Genomic DNA, 16,046 nt, shown 5'->3' with positions numbered 1-16,046 from the left:
TTGGCTTCCTCATTTTTGGGATACAATGTTTGAGTTATTTATTTTTCTGCACAGGATTCTACAATATTTCTATTAAGGGGAGCAGCTATGTCCATAAATTCTACTGCATTATTAGTTAATCAAATAGCAGAATGTCTGGTCTGTTCATCAGGATTTGTCAGTCTGTTGGGATGGCATTATTCCAGTGTGCATGATAATAGCTATTTTCTAAAATATTCTTAGCTTCATACTTAGAGAACTGTATTAATTCTTGTATCAATTACATTTAAGAGCTATTACTCATGGAAAATCTTAGCCAAACTGTTATGGCTGTTTGTAAAATTCAGAGCTGCAAATGTCAGATGACCTCTTTTACTCAATGTATGTGTTCTATGTCTCTCACAGACTTGCCAACAGCTTTGGCAATGCCAAAGATCTCAAGTTTCCTGAGTGGTGATTGACTCTCCCAAGACCACTACTTCAGGAAAGCCCCAGTGACCAGGCTTCTCTTCACTCCCCACTCTCTGGTCATCTCTTCTAATATAAATAATTTCATTGCTACAATGTACAGACATACAGTTCCTTTTCTCACCACCTACCCCGCCCCAACCCCAGTTCTGGAATCATTCAAGTCTTCCAACGTTTCTGGATGGGATATGTCGACTCACTATCCCTTTAACTCCCTGGACCAATGTGTTTCTCCTTGGCCACCATTCTCTTTGAGTATTGTTTTAACAATTAGGATGGCAACTCCTTGAGAACAGGGATTATCTTTTTTTTTTTTTAAATAATCCCTACTACTTAGCACAATGTATAATACATAGTAATTGCTTAATGTGTCATGCCTAATAACTGCACAGTGCACAACTGCACAATGTGTAACACATAGTAACTGCTTAATAAATACTTTCTCTTCCTCTCATTCATTCCTTCATTTATTCATTTGCTCATTCATTCAGGAGCTACTGAATGAACAGCTGCCAGGAAGCTGGTGGTGATGTGGCAGATAAAGCCCTGGGCCTGGAGTCCAAAAGATGAGTCCAAACACAGCCTCAGACACTTACTAGGTGTGTCCCTGGGCAAATCACTTACCCTCTGTTTGCTTAGTTTCTTCAACTTTAAAATGAGGATAATAGTAACACCTGTCCCACAGGGTTGTTGTAAGGATCACATAAAATAATATTTGTAAAAAAAACTACAACAAAACTTAAAAAACAAAAAAAACCCTTGGCACATTTCCTGGCACATAGTAGGCGCTATATAAATGCATATCCCCTTCCTTCTCCCCTCTTATTCACTATCTTGCTTTAATTTGGATTTGTGATTTCATTGCTCTTGGCTCAGTCCACTGATGAGGGGACTTTTGTAATCTTTTCAGCTTCAGTCACTCTTGCCAGGGCCTGTGCTCCAGGATTAGTGGTCATGAACTCAGGACCAATGTCCAGGCCAAAATAAGGCATCATAGACCTTTAATGGAAGTCTATTATCCATTTTTTTTTACTATTGTTTTTATTTCTCGTGGGTTTTTCAAAGAAGCACCAATTCCAAACTAAACATCTCAAATCCAATATGGTAACATGGATGTGAAAGACTATATATGCAATAATCATTTGGGAGAACCCTCCCATTTATCCTGCTTATTAATGCAAGCTGCTCATTACAGCTCTATACAATTACCTAATATGGCAAATTGGCCATGATTGCCATGTAAAAAAATCTTGCAAAGACTATGTGTCCAAACAGTGTTTAATTTCTTTGACCATTGCAGATTGAATTGATTTGCTTATCTCCTGGTAGGCTAGTAAAATAAACATCAGAACCTATAGGCTGGTCAATTTGGCCATACACATGTATCAGGCTTTTTAGCTCTACTCTGAACTGGTTCCCATATAGCCTTCTTGCCTGTCAAGGTGACACATAACTGTCTTGGAGCCGTCTGCCCCAGTGTCTTGCAAGATTCATATAATTTTTTTTTCTTTTTAGGCAATTGGGGTTAAGTGACTTGCCCAGGGTCACACAGCTAGTAAGTGTGAAGTGTTTGGTCTGAGGCTGGATTTGAACTCAGGTCCTCCTGACTTCAGGGCTGGTGCTCTATCCACTGCACCACCTAGCTGCCCCAAGATTCATATAATCTTAAAGGGTAAGTGTGGATTCCTACCAGGGTGGATGAGAGCTGGGCATCCAAGCAGAGACTGTGCATGGACTGTTGCCTGAAGTATCTTATTCTCACTTGTGGTGAGAGGCCAGGAGCAGCCAATTTCTCCAATGACTCCACATTTGATGTTGGGCCCATCAGCTGCATGTAGTATTTCATTAATAAGAATATCAGCCAGCTAAAGAAGAATCAGAACACCTTAAAACAAAAGGATATGTAAAAGCATGTGGTGAAGAAATCTATTCAGCAAATATTTAATTCAACACCCATTTATTGAACACCTATTAGGTAAGAGGTACTATTAAGGATGAAACAAGGTTACATAATTCTTCCAACTCAAAGACTTAAGGCACATTTGCAATAGATTTTTGAGTGAGATGGGAGAAGGGTAGGAGACGGGATTCCAGGTTGGTAATTTCATTGGTTTATGGAAATTTGTTCCACTGATATAAAGAGGTAATTCAACTCATCTTGTTTGAAGTTTGCCTGGGTGCACTGGGAGCTTAAACAACTTGCTCATGACCAGTTGTGTTTGTCTTTTGTTCTCAGAGAGGACCAATGACATCACCTGGGTGATGTCTTGACTTGCGAGTGAATTGGATTTAAGTGAGGCAGAGCTGTGCAAAGTCATCAGCCTTACTCTCTACTCCAGAGTTACCAAATCCCGAGGCAGGACTGAAGTCAGGACGACCGTGAAGGACCAGGATGCAGCGGATGACCTTGGCCTTTCAAAATTAACATCTTTTGCAGGCCTCAGTTTGTCTGAGGCAACACCCATTCAATAACTAAGGGCTGAGTAAGAACTGAGACAAAAGATGGCCTAGTTTACCATCACAAAAATATCATTTTTTTTTGTCTCACAGTCAGTATGTGTCAGAGGCAGAATCTGAAACAAGATTTTCCTGATTTCAAGACTAGCACGATAGCATGCTGTTTCTCTTGCTATAAATATTTAACTTAAAACCCATGACTTTAAGATCAATTAACCAAATGAAGGAAAGAGCAATTAGGTAATGTGTGGATTGAGAAAGTAGTCTAATCCCCAAACTGAAGTATCTGGCAGACAAAGGGACGGCTATGGAATAAATTAAGCCTACAGTGAACAAATCTGTTATTCCATCTTATTTATTCAATCCTTTACCCCATACAAACAGAAAATACTATACACAATACACTTGTCCCATAACATTATACGTTTTGGTTCATGCATTTAAGATGGTTGTTAAAAGTAATTGGGAATGTGTGCAAGCACTGCTGGGAGAATAGAATCCAGAGAACACAGTCCATTCAATTTTACCTATATATTTTGGAAAAGTAAAATCCTCAAGACTGAAGAAATGGAGAATTATAATTTTGAAAATGAACCTTCTGTCAAACAAGTTTTAAAGATTAATTGTTCCTTGCAAAAATTGCAGCTACTCTGCTATTGAATAGATGATGGTAAATATATGCTTAGGGCATTGTTTCGCTATTTCCCCCCCATCCCTTAAAGAGTCATTCTTACTTTTCTTCTGTGAACTCATCCTTCTTACTCAATAACATAATAGAGATAAAAACAGATGAGTAGATTCTCCTCCTCAATCCCTCCAACCCTCAACTTTGTAAAAGGAGAGGTAAAAAAAATTCACAAACTTGCCAAGTCTCTGCCTGCCAAGTTTCACCCTACAGTGAATTTTTACTGCTGGGTTATTATAAAATCGTGAAGGAAAATTGAGCTTGTATAACTGAGGTTTATAATGGAAAACTGAGTTTTATAAACAGGCCATGGTACCACTACTGAGCAATGATACAATACATGTGAAATATAATTATCATTATTTTGAATCTTTCAACATAGGGTACATCAAAATTTTCTTTGTCCAAAGTTTTCTTTATGAAATATTAATGATCTGGCATTCAATCTCCCTCTCCTTCTGTGCCCCTGTGCCTCTGTAGCACGCATCACTACCTTTGAACCAATGAGATTTTCATTTGTGGCTGAAGTTCACCAATAAACAAGGAGGTAAAGGCAAGACTACTTTAATCTCATGTACAGATATTGACTAAGAATTGTTTACCTGTTCTATTGACATGGCACCTGTTCTGTTCTGGAGAATGTGTGGCATCCACATAAAATCCAGCCCCAGAGATGATATGGACCCCAGTCTCTTCCATAAACCACTAAGTCCAGCAGTTGTGTTTCCCACCAGAGGCCTCCCACCATTAGCTTTGTAATTTAGGAGCTCTTCCTTGATGGCTTCAGTCTCCTGATTTAGTTGAACGTTCCCCTTGTGGGAATATGGGTTCTTCTGAATCCAAAACAAGTTCTTTGTCACAAAGTGTTCCTTAGGCAAAGCTTCTTGGCCTGAAGAGTGAGGGGAGTAGCTTCAGTCAAAGGTAATGGTCAATTGTTCATAGGTTAAGGTCCGGCCAAGCTGATCTGGTTCCATAAGGCCCCAAACTGTCTGCACTTTGCCACTTAAGGAAGCCATTTCCAAGGATAGGATTTTAACAAAACTATTTTTGAAAAAGAAAGAAGAAAAGTAGGCAGGTAAAATCTAACAGAAACACAAACCCCTCCCATCCATGGGAGGATGTGTGATTAGGAGCAGACACCTGAGACTGAATCAATGAAATTAGAGATGTCATCTCACTTATCATCCTGCCAAAGTTAGGCTCTTTCTTACTATGTATTTTTGGAGCACTTAAAGTCCAGTCCAGTTTTAAGTGACAAGGGTGATATAGAAGGCTCATACCACTTCCATTGGGATACTACTGCAAGATCTAATCATAGCCCCATCTGGAGGAAATATTTCTTGATATTCAGTCCACATTTTTCTTTCACTTAATTTCATCTCATTAGTCTTAGCTATGCCCTTTCAGATCACCCTACTGCAATCCTCATTTTTCTTGCCCTCTCTAACCTTCAAGGTTTATACCAAGTTAAGAAGACTCTTCCATTAGTCAACGTTCAGGTAAGGCATGCTTCTTACTCTACATTGTGCTCTTAAAAATAAGCTGGGAAAAGGAATCACATCCCACTTGACATAGATTTTTCAGTATTTAGAGCAGATAAGGAGAGATCTTAGGAAATATTTTAGTCCAACACTGTCATCACACGTACTGAAATTGAGGTCCAGTGAGATTATAAATCATGCCCATGTCACACAGGTAGCAAGAAACAGAGTTGGAATTAGATGACTCAAAACCAATCTCATGTCAAATATTCTTTACTATGGATATTATGGTGGTTGTAGGGTGCATAAGGAAGGCTTTCTGCAAATCTCAAAAGCTGCTTTATAGATAACAATTCTCAGTTATGTGTGAAAATCTTATTTTCATTGACAAGAACTTGATGATTCAATCTGTTAACAATGATTTAAGTGTACATCAAATCTGTGTTCTTACTGCATAGATACCTAGGAGTTCTCACGAGGGGACAGAAGGGTGAACTCACATTTAGGAAGACCTGGGTTTGAATTCTGCCTCAGACACTTAGTAGTTTTATGATTAGGGGTGGGGGGAGATCAGTTACTCTATGAACCTCAGTTTCTTCACTTGTTAGTGGAAATAATGACAGAACCAACCATACAAGGTGGGAGTGAGGCTTAAATGAAATAATGTATGTAAAACACTTTGTAAACATTGAAGTGTTATAGAAATGCCAGCTGTTATTTTTAAAAAGGAAACATAGGATCCCAGATTTAGAGCTATAAGGGACCATCTGGTCCAGGGGCTATTAACTTTTTTGTTATGTCATAGACCTATTTGAAGCCCATGGACCTGTTCTCAAAATAATACATGAAAAAAAAACACATGGGATTCCAAAGGAAACAAATTCTATTGAAATAGCTATCAAAATATATATTTTTTAAAGTTCATGGACCCCAGGTTAAGAGCCCCTCATATGAGGTTGAAAAATTCTTGTCCTACAGTCTATTAGAAATTTGTGGTTCAGTCATTTTCAGTCACATTCAATTCTTTGTGACCCTATTTGGGGTTTTCATCGCAAAAATATCAGAGTAGTTTTCCATTTCCTTTTCCAGCTCATTTTCCAGATGGAGAAACTGAGACAAACAGGGTTAAGTGACTTGCTCAGGGTCACACAGCTAGTAAGTGTCTGAGGCCAGATTTGAACTTAGGAAGAGAAGTCTTTCAGATTTCAGGGCTGGTGCTCTATCCACTATGGTGCCACCTAGCTGCTAGGTTAGGAAATCTATTAGAAAACAGACTGAAAAAAGAAAACTCTGAACTTCAGGAATACAATAAATAGGTTGCATGGAAGGGGATAAATCAAGACTTTTTTTAAAAATTAGGAATATCATAGAATCCAGATTTATAAGATTTTAACAATTCAAATGTACGGATATGACTGAGCTTAAGAAAGGAGATAGCATCAATTCCAAGTTACCAACTAGTCGTCAGTCATTGAAGTATTGTGGAGACCACCAAAATATGGGTCTGGAGGAAACCCCATGAATTTTCCTGATTGGAGGTAAACTTTGGTTGCAAGTGTAATTTATTGTGATCTGGGGCTGTAACAATAAGTCCAAGAGAAGAGAGGATAAAGTTGATGGGTGATCCCCCTCACCCCTCCACGTGGCATTTGAAATTTGAGTTGATTCAGTCATTCTATTGTATTTTTAAATCATATTAATATTGTCTTCATTTTGGTCATTTTCTATTTTGATTGGCTTGTATACTTCAACATAGATGCAAAAGCACTTTTCCCCCTATTTGGTGACTTTCTATTTCTAACTCTTGTGAGGCACATGTGAGGAGTCTAGCTTCCTTCAATACATTTTTTTCCCCCATTATCTTGTCTGGAGATACCTTAGAAAAAGTTTCCAGCATCAGTAAATATATTCAATCAGCTTTATTGGTTACAATACTACCACTGTACAAAATTAGAAAATTCCATACCAAGGTATGAAATTTTTGGATACATTAAAGTCCAATAATTTTCAAACTTTCTCAGAATGAAGCTCCTATAAGCAATACCCCACAAATGGCCCAATTTGGTTTCCAGTGTTTCAAAGTTCCTGTGCTGGATTTGCCCACAAATCTAATGTGGACCATGTACACAGCCTGCAATGCTATCATACTCTATAAAAACACAATATTTATTATTTCAATTTGACTCATAACAGCTATGTATTTATTACATGGCACTGTGTTTTAAGACGTTTCTGTCAGACTCCTCACCTTTTAAATCTTTCAGTGCAATAAATGTCCACATCCCAAGTATCCCAACTGGTAGCTCATGTTCTCAAAAACAGCAGGCATTTCTTCCTTGGAACAATGGATGGAAGGGAATTTTCTCTATGTATAAATACTTAACGTATTTCTACCTTTTCTGAGATTTATTGTAAAATGGTTCTGTTGTACATGGATTTATAACTTAAATAGTATTTTTAAAAAATCAGTAAGGATGCCTATCTAAAGATAAGGGAATGCAACCACTTCCATATAGGTGATAATAATGATATCCATCAAGTTGCCAAATGGTGACATAAACAAGCGACACTAAGCTCTTTGAAATCACCAATGAATAGTTGTTATACTCAATGGAAACCACTCCAGGATAATCAAAGGCAAATCCTGGTCTTGGAGAAATCTATTTTTTTTTTTTTGTTTTCTTGGGCTCAGTTTTTTTTTTTATTTTTTTTGGCTAAGAGATGGATGTGATCACAGAATTTGAGAGGTGAAAGTGACCTTTGTGGCCATTGAGGCCAACCCTTTCCAGAGAAGGATCCCCCTTCTGGTGTGCCTGATGTACCCGATCATTTAGCCTCTGCCTAAAGAGCTCCAAGGAGGGTGGGATCTACTCTCTCAAAGTAGCCATTCTGCTTTTTCACTTTTTTTGATATTAAATCTAAATTTGCCACTTTACAACTTCTTGTGTTGCTTGTAATTCTGCCCTCTAGGTCAAACAGAACAAATCTAATCTCCCTTCCACGTGACAGTCCTTCAAATATTTGAAAAACAGGTTATCATGCTCTCCTTGAGTCTTCTCTAGGCAAAACATTCCCGGTTCCATCAACTGATTCTCATAGAACACAAGTGATGGTATTTTCTAAATTAAGCATCAGGTAAATAAACATAATGGCAGATGTAAAACTCTTTAGAAAAGAAGGAAAGTGGCCTCCACAGAATAAGTCCCACCTGACAAATGGTTCCTCTATTGCAGGTCTCTTGGGCCATTTTCCATATACAGGAGATCTATTTTTGTTGGCTTTGTTTGTTTGTTTGTTTGTTTGTTTGGCTTGAGCAAAAATTGACAGCATTTGGAATAACTTAGTTGATTCAGTGAAAAATGAATTGATGAGTTGTTTGGCTTAACTGAAAGGTAGAATGTTGTAGTAGTAGATAGAGTGCCAGGCTTGGAGTAGGGGAGGCCTAGATTCAAGTCATACCTTTGATATATGCTAACTTTGAGACAAGATACAATTTCACTTTTCAGTGTCCCGAGCAACTGTCAAAGACAGATGTTGCACATATACATCAATGGGGAGAACTTACACATTGGAAGTTCTTTATACATTGGAAATCACAGATCCAAAGCAAAAAAAAAAATGAACTTAATTGACTGATGAATTTATTCAAAACAGTTGATCTGGTAGTCTCATGTACTCATAGCCCATCACAAAAGTTTCTTTAAAAGGCACAGCTTCCCAAAATGAATAAATAATTTCAAGAGGCAAATAATATGGGTTTCTTTAATTGGTTATCCATTTATTCAACTAAAATAAAAATATTCTCACCAAAATACAAGAAAATATTATCTCTATTCAGGTCAAAATACAATATGACTCACTAATTACTCACTATCCTAACATCCCGAAGCTACTCCAAGTGTAATCTCATTGTTGCCAAAACACTTTCTATGTAACTAACCTTTATATGTTGCTAAATTTGAAAAACCGAGATCTCAGCCTGTCTCCACGTCAGAATAAGAGCATAAAACTCAGTTTCAGTAACTGCTATGAGACTGTTGGCTGTAATTCTTTATTTCCACCAGGAACATACTTCTCCTGGAATTGAACTATACAGTACTCCTGGCTACAACACTTGTGACTTCCTCTTTCCTTCTTTCTTTTGCTTGCTTGGTGCTTCCCTCTTTTCTTCCTTCCTTCTTTCTTTTTTCTTTCTTTTTCTTTCTTCCTTTCTCCTTCCTTTTTCTTTCCTCTTCCCTTCCTTCCTTCCTTCCTTCCTTCCTTCCTTCCTTCCTTCCTTCCTCCTTCCTTCCTTCCTTCCTTCCTTCCTTCCTTCCTTCCTTCTTCCTTCCTTCCTTCCTTCCTTCCTTCCTCCTTCCTCCTCCTCCCTCCCTCCCTCCCTCCCTCTCTCTCTCTCTCTCTCTCTCTCTCTCTCTCTCTCTCTCTCTCTCTCTCTCTCTCCCTCCCTCCCTCCTCCTCTCCCTCTCCCCCTCTCTCCCTTCCTTCCTTTCTTCTTAATAAATGAGAAACTTCATAAGAAACGTATCCCAGGAGATTAAGGTTGTTACTGATCTTCCAAACTAGCAATAATTTGGATGAAAGGTAAGGCTGGTCCTTACTGTCTTTGGCCATAAGTGTCCTTGGAAATTCTTTGGTTGATTTCAATTCCTGGCCAAATCACAAATATAATAATTACTTTTAAATTACCTCTGTCCCTCATGCAGTTTCATTTAGATGACTGCTTACTGAAGAATCATGGGAGATGGGATGAACACTTGGCCCAAGAAACTTGGAGAAATAGAATCTTTTGCCAAGTAATAGGAAGAGTCATTTGCCAAGAATATATATAAGGAACTATCAGGCTGAGTCCTACTTGTGCTACTCATTTTTTTTTTTGCTCTGGAATAAATGACGTCCTCCAAAAGTTGCAGGATCTGTCACATTAAAGGAAGTTCTTCATTGGGAGATGCTTACATTGATGAAATCAGAGGTCCAGTAAACAAAATTGAATTTGGAACTTATGTTATATGGTGTAGGATGCTGATTTAAACCCATTTTTTTCTTTTCCAAACTGCTTTCCAGTTTTCCCAGTGGTTCACAATTATTCCACTTTTAGGAGGGACACTGACAAATTAGCACATATTCATAAGAGAATAACCAGGATCCTGAGAGAACTAGAAACCATCATATACAAAAAGTGAGTTGAAGAAACTAGCAAGGAACTGGCTGCAATAAATAAAAGTAGCAGAGAGGAAAGTTTTGGTTCAACATACAGAAAAACTTTGTCACATTTGCCAGCTAGGTGGTACAGTGTTGGGTCTGAAGTCAGAAAGACTCATCTTCCAAAGTTCAAATCTGGCCTTACTAGCTGTGTGACCTTGGGCAAGTCACTTCACCCTGTTTGCCTCAGTATCCTCATCTGTAAAATAAGCTGCAGAAGGAAATGGCAAAGCACTCCAATATCTTTGCCAAGAAAACCCCAAATTGGATCACAAAGGGTCAGACATGACTGAAAAATGACTGAGCATTTAGAAGTATGCAAAAAGTGAAACGGGCTGCCTCAGGAAGCAGTGAGCCCTCAGTTACTGGAGTTCTTTCATTGAAGTTTGGGTGACTATTTATCCCAGTCTATCAGATTCACAACCCTGGTGTCATCCTTGCCTCCCCACTCTCAGCAATCCCACATATTTAATACGTTGCCAAATCTTGTTGTTTCTATCTTTATAACATCTCTCACAACTGATCCCTTCTCTCTACTCACACAGCCACCATTACAGTTCAAAGCCCTTATTCCCTCTCCCCCAGACCATTGCAATATCGACTTCATTGACCTCCCTGCTTAAAGTTACTCCTTATATCCATCCATCCCATAAACAGCTGCCAAAATAATTTTCATAAATCATGAGTCTGACCACATCACTCCCCTACTCAATGAATTCCAATGGCTCCCTGTTACCATTAGGATCAAATATAAATCCCTCAGTTTGGCATTTAAAACTCTTTAGATACTGTCCCCAACTTACTTTTCCAGCCTCATTATACACTTTCCCTCTTTATTCACATTACATTAGTCATTACATTCACATTAGTCTAACCAAATTAGTCTTACTGTTCCTCTCCCCTGGCACCCTATCTCCCATCTCTGTCTTTCTGTATTGTTCACACCCCATGTCTAGAACACACACCCTCTTTACCTCTGCCTCTTAGTTTCCCTAGTTTTATTCAAAGCCTAATTCAAGCAGTACTTTCTGAGACAAGATGTCTTTCCTGATGGTTCCAATGCTATTGCCTTTCTGGCAAGATTCTGTTGTTCTTGTTCGGTGGTTTCAATTGTGTCCAACTCTTTGTGACCCTATTTGGGGTTTTCTTGGCAAAGATACTACAATGGTTTGCCATTTCCTTCCCCCTCTCATTTTACAGATGAGGAAATTGAGGCAAACAGGGTGACGTGACTTGCCCAAGGTCACACAGCTAGGAAGTGTCTGAGGCCAGATTTGAACTCAGGAAGATGAGTCTTCCTGATTCCAGGCCTGGCACTCTATCCACCGTAGCACCACCTAGTTGCCCCTCTGGCAAGCTAATCTTATATTTATTTTGTACACACACACACACACACACACGCACATTTCCTGTGCTAACTAGACTAAAAACTCCTAGAGAAGTGAGACTATTTCGGGTCTGTCTTTATATTCTCAGCATGTAATATAGTGCCTTTCACAGAGCAGGCAATAATTAAATGCCTTTTGATTGACTGATTATGGAGGGGGTTCTTGCTGATATGGGTTGGACTAGGTAATACCTAGGGTCTTGTCTCTGAGTTTCTGTGAATTTAGTGGCCAACAAGTGATCCAGCTGAGCCTTGAGCCTACATCTTCAGACTACCAGGCTGAGTGCAAGTTATACTCCTTTGGAAGGAAAAAAGAGATCATACATTAGAGCACAAAGTGTTTTCTAAATATTTGCTGGTTACCTCAGACAAACAAATATAAACTTTTCTTCAGGGTGACAAATTGCGGGGATTGGAGTTTATGAATCAAATAGAAGAACTCTGAATTGCCTATAAATAAGTCATGTGTTAAAGCTTCACATTAAGTTTCGTTGCTTTTATTAACATATTCCTTCACTTCTGGCACATGGTTGTTAAAAGTAAATTGATTTGGAAATGACCTATTGATTTATGATTAAATCCATATCCTGCAGGGGAAGGAAGAGTAACCAGCTAATGCCTAAGCTAAAATATGTTCTAAAGAGGAAGGAGTTTCATTTTAAAATAAAGAGAAAATAAAACATTTCAAACTTGCATAATCTTAAGAAATATTTGTGGGTACAACACTACGCTTTTCTCTCTGAACTATTAAGTGTTCTTTTGTTAAAAGGTTATTTAAAAGTGGCATTTAAAAAAAACTATTGTTTTAATGCTGAAACTCTTGTGCTTTTCTCTATCTCAAGACAAAGTTTCCATAAGGGATCCCTCTGCTTCCTTTTCTTTTCTTTTCTTTTCTTTTCTTTTCTTTTCTTTTCTTTTCTTTTCTTTTCTTTTCTTTTCTTTTCTTTTCTTTTCTTTTCTTTTCTTTTCTTTCTTTCTTTCTTTCTTTCTTTCTTTCTTTCTTTCTTTCTTTCTTTCTTTCTTTCTTACAATCAGGGTTAAGTGACTTGCCCAGGGTCACACAGCTAGTAAGTGTCTGAGTCTGGATTTAAAGTCAGGTTCTCTTGATTCCAGGGCCAGTGTTCTATCCACTGTGCCACTCAGCTGCACCTGTTTTAGCTGAAGTTCTACTTTACTTGTCCATCTCATGACTGAGTTTCTGGTTTGGAGCTTTCACTTTCTAATACATAGTTCAGTAGCTCTCCCTAGCAAAGTGTTATCCTTGTAAAGAAAGGCTTTTTCCCATGGCTGACAGGATTACTATTTTCTTTTGGCACTTCAGGAGAACTTACAGGATTGAGACCAAATGGACATAAATCACATCCTACCAAGATGTATACTAAGCAGGTAGGTGGAACAGTAAGTAGGTACAGTGCTAGATGCAGAGGTTAGAAGACCTGGTTTCAAATCCAACCTCAGACACTTACTAGCTGTGGGACCCTGAGCAAGTCACTTAACCTCTCTCAGCCTCAGTTTACTCATCTGTAAAATGATAATAAAGGCACCTACTTCTATCAGGTTGTTGGGAGGATCAAATGAGATAAAAGTGCTTTGTAAATCTAAAAGTGCTATTATTATTAAGAGTGAAGATACTTGTATAATATCGTATATAATATCATAATATTGTATAATATTATGTGTATATACATAATAGGTATGTACATATATACACAATATATATGTATGCAATATATATGCATTATCTATCATCTATCTATCTGCCATCTTTCCTATGTCTATCTGTCTTCCTACCTGTCTTATCTATCTATCCTGTCTTCTATCCTGTCTATCATCCATCCATCTATCTATCTATCTATCTATCTATCTATCTATCTATCTATCTATCTATCTATCTATCATCATTATCATCATCATCATCTATCCTATCTGTCTATGTCTGTCTATCTATCTATCTTTCTGTCTCTCTTGATTATCTATCTATCCTGTTTATCTGTCATCTATCCTGACGATTTGTCTATGTCTATCTTACCCTCTCCCTATCTATCATCTATCCTGACTATCTATGTATGTCCACTTGTCTGTCTTTCTATCTGTCTATCTACATTTATACCTAACTACAGAATTCACCTGTGGTCTAGATAATCGAATCTTTTCAACCACTGTGATGACCAGTATGAAGCACTGTGGCCCAAACGTTTTGTGATAGGGCAAAGATGTTTGGATTGATTATGTTGCGCTCAAAAATGAAAAGAAAAGAAAAGAAAAGCCCAAGTACAGGGATGAAGAGAGTTCAGGGCCGTTTCTCCTTTAGCCAGAAAATCCTTAAATAGACTAACATCTTCCCCACTGCTTTAGGTGACAATCACATGTCACAAGGCATTGGGTCTACAAATACTCCACCTAAAACACTTTTTGATGAAATTATGCAACTAATTTTTTTTTTAATAAGATGGTTATTTCATCATTGTGGGTACCACCCTATGTGGAAACTTCTTCCAATGATGCACAGTAGCTGTCTTTTTATAAATCTTGACTCTAAGGTATTGCTGGTGGGCCCCGAGTGATTAAATGACTCAGTTACAGTCATTGGTCAATATGTGTCAATGACAGGACTTGCATCCAAGTCTTTCTCACTCCAAGTCCTGCTGACAGTGTAGTATATTATGCTGTGGGCAGCTAGGTCGCGTCATAGCGTATAGAGCGCCTGCCCTGCAGTCGGTTCAAATCCAGCTTCAGACATTTACTAGTTATGCGATCCTGGGCAAGTCACTTACCCCTGTTTGCCTCAATTTCTTCACCCATAAAATGAGCTGGAGAAGGAAATGGCAAGCCACTCCAGTATCTTTCCCATGAAAATCCCTCCCAAAGGGGTCATGAAGAGTAGGACACAACTGTACAACAACAAATATTATTCTGCATCTTTTCTCACATATAAAATGTAAAACTTTCTTTTTATATCAACACAAATATAACCACCTGTTTAAATTAGATTTCTAGATTACAGCTACAAAGGCATATATGCTGAAATTTTTCCTCGAATGCAGCATGTGAAACGGGAGGTATAATGTATTGTTGAATGATGGCCAGAGGACAAAAATTTCTGGACCATCCTGCTCTCATTTTAGGGATGACACCCAATTCTGTTTCTTTCTCCTTTAGTTCATTCTTTAGAGAGAACACTGGCTTTAGAATCAAATGACCTGTGTTCAAATCCCAGCTGTGCCTCTTGCAACTGTGTGACCTTAGGAAAGTCACTTAGACCTTTGAGACTTCAATATTCTCATCTGTTGAATGAAGGGCTTAGAGTAGATGGCCCCTGAAGCCTCTTCAAATTCTCAATATATATGATCTATGTCTAAAACTACAAGCATTTATTGGAACTCTCGACTGCCAATGAAAGCCCCAAGTACGTCAGCGACATGAGTTTTCTACTTTGTTTCAGGAGAGAAAAACAAGCCCATTTTATTTTGTTTGTGATTTAGTCATCAATATACTTCATCACTTAGTTTTTAGCTAAGCATTTTGTGGAACATTTTAGAACGTGAAAGGACTCCAGAGATTTTTATTCCACAAAAGTAAGACCTTAATCCTACAGTGAAACCATTGGAAAAACCAATTAACCACTTGAGACTTTTAGTAGATGGGAATTCTGCTTTGTATAAAAAATAGAATAACTACTGTGTAGTTTAGTTGGGGTGACCCAATGTTAGAGAGATTAATATTTTATTTAAAAATATTTTCCCTTAAACAAACACTGTGTAGGGCTATGGTTGATTTTAATGGGCAATGTTATCCTTAAATGCTAGCAGAAGTAGTGGTATCATGAGTTCCTACTAAAAAAAATCACAAGGAGGATATTTCTTATATCCAACTTAAAACACTAATGGTTTTAAACTAGGCCAGTGGGTTGACTGGTTTTTAAAGAATAAACAAAGAATGAGAAAAGTAAGAGCCTATTAGCTATAACAAACTCATCTTTATTATCATAATGAATTGCTGCTCACCAAGTGAAGCCCAAAATGTGAGATGTGCTTTTGTTTGAATCTTTAAAGCCAAATTATCCTTTCTATTCCATAGCTGTGGTTTGTTTTGATTACATTCAAGCTGTCTGACCCAGCCACTAATTGAATGTTCTTAGCTGTAGTTGGAGTTCTGGGGACAACCCACAGTTTTGGAAAAGGTTCAGCGATCTGTGTCATGCTCATCACAGTCAAGACTGGCAGAAAGACTGAGATGACAATGTAAAATTATTGCTCCTCTGTGGGTTTGTGGGTGGGGGCATAGGTTGTACAGAAAAAACAGCTCTCTGATATCAAGAAGAAGCAAGGATCACAGATTATCCTTTTTTTTTTTCTAAAAAAAGGTTAAGCAAAAGTGAAATGTCAGGGGT

General features: G+C 38.0%; 1 protein-coding gene across 1 annotated transcript in view; it reads right to left on the bottom strand.

The window, feature by feature from the left end:
* Positions 1 to 4,605, bottom strand: part of PTER (phosphotriesterase related) — a 47,093-nt gene extending 42,488 nt beyond the window's left edge. Inside the window, 5 exon segments of the mRNA XM_020966905.2 lie at positions 1,882 to 1,927; positions 2,087 to 2,312; positions 4,192 to 4,218; positions 4,220 to 4,293; positions 4,296 to 4,605. Coding sequence (XP_020822564.2) covers positions 1,882 to 1,927; positions 2,087 to 2,312; positions 4,192 to 4,218; positions 4,220 to 4,293; positions 4,296 to 4,605 — 683 coding nt within the window.
* Positions 4,606 to 16,046: the final 11,441 nt, after the last annotated feature.

This window comes from Phascolarctos cinereus, unplaced genomic scaffold (genome assembly GCF_003287225.1).
Source record: "Phascolarctos cinereus isolate Bilbo 61053 unplaced genomic scaffold, phaCin_HiC Scaffold_1;HRSCAF=81, whole genome shotgun sequence".
Classification (NCBI taxonomy): Eukaryota; Metazoa; Chordata; class Mammalia; order Diprotodontia; family Phascolarctidae; genus Phascolarctos; species Phascolarctos cinereus.
Note: the sequence above shows the minus strand (reverse complement) of the source record. Positions and strands in the feature narration are given on the sequence as shown.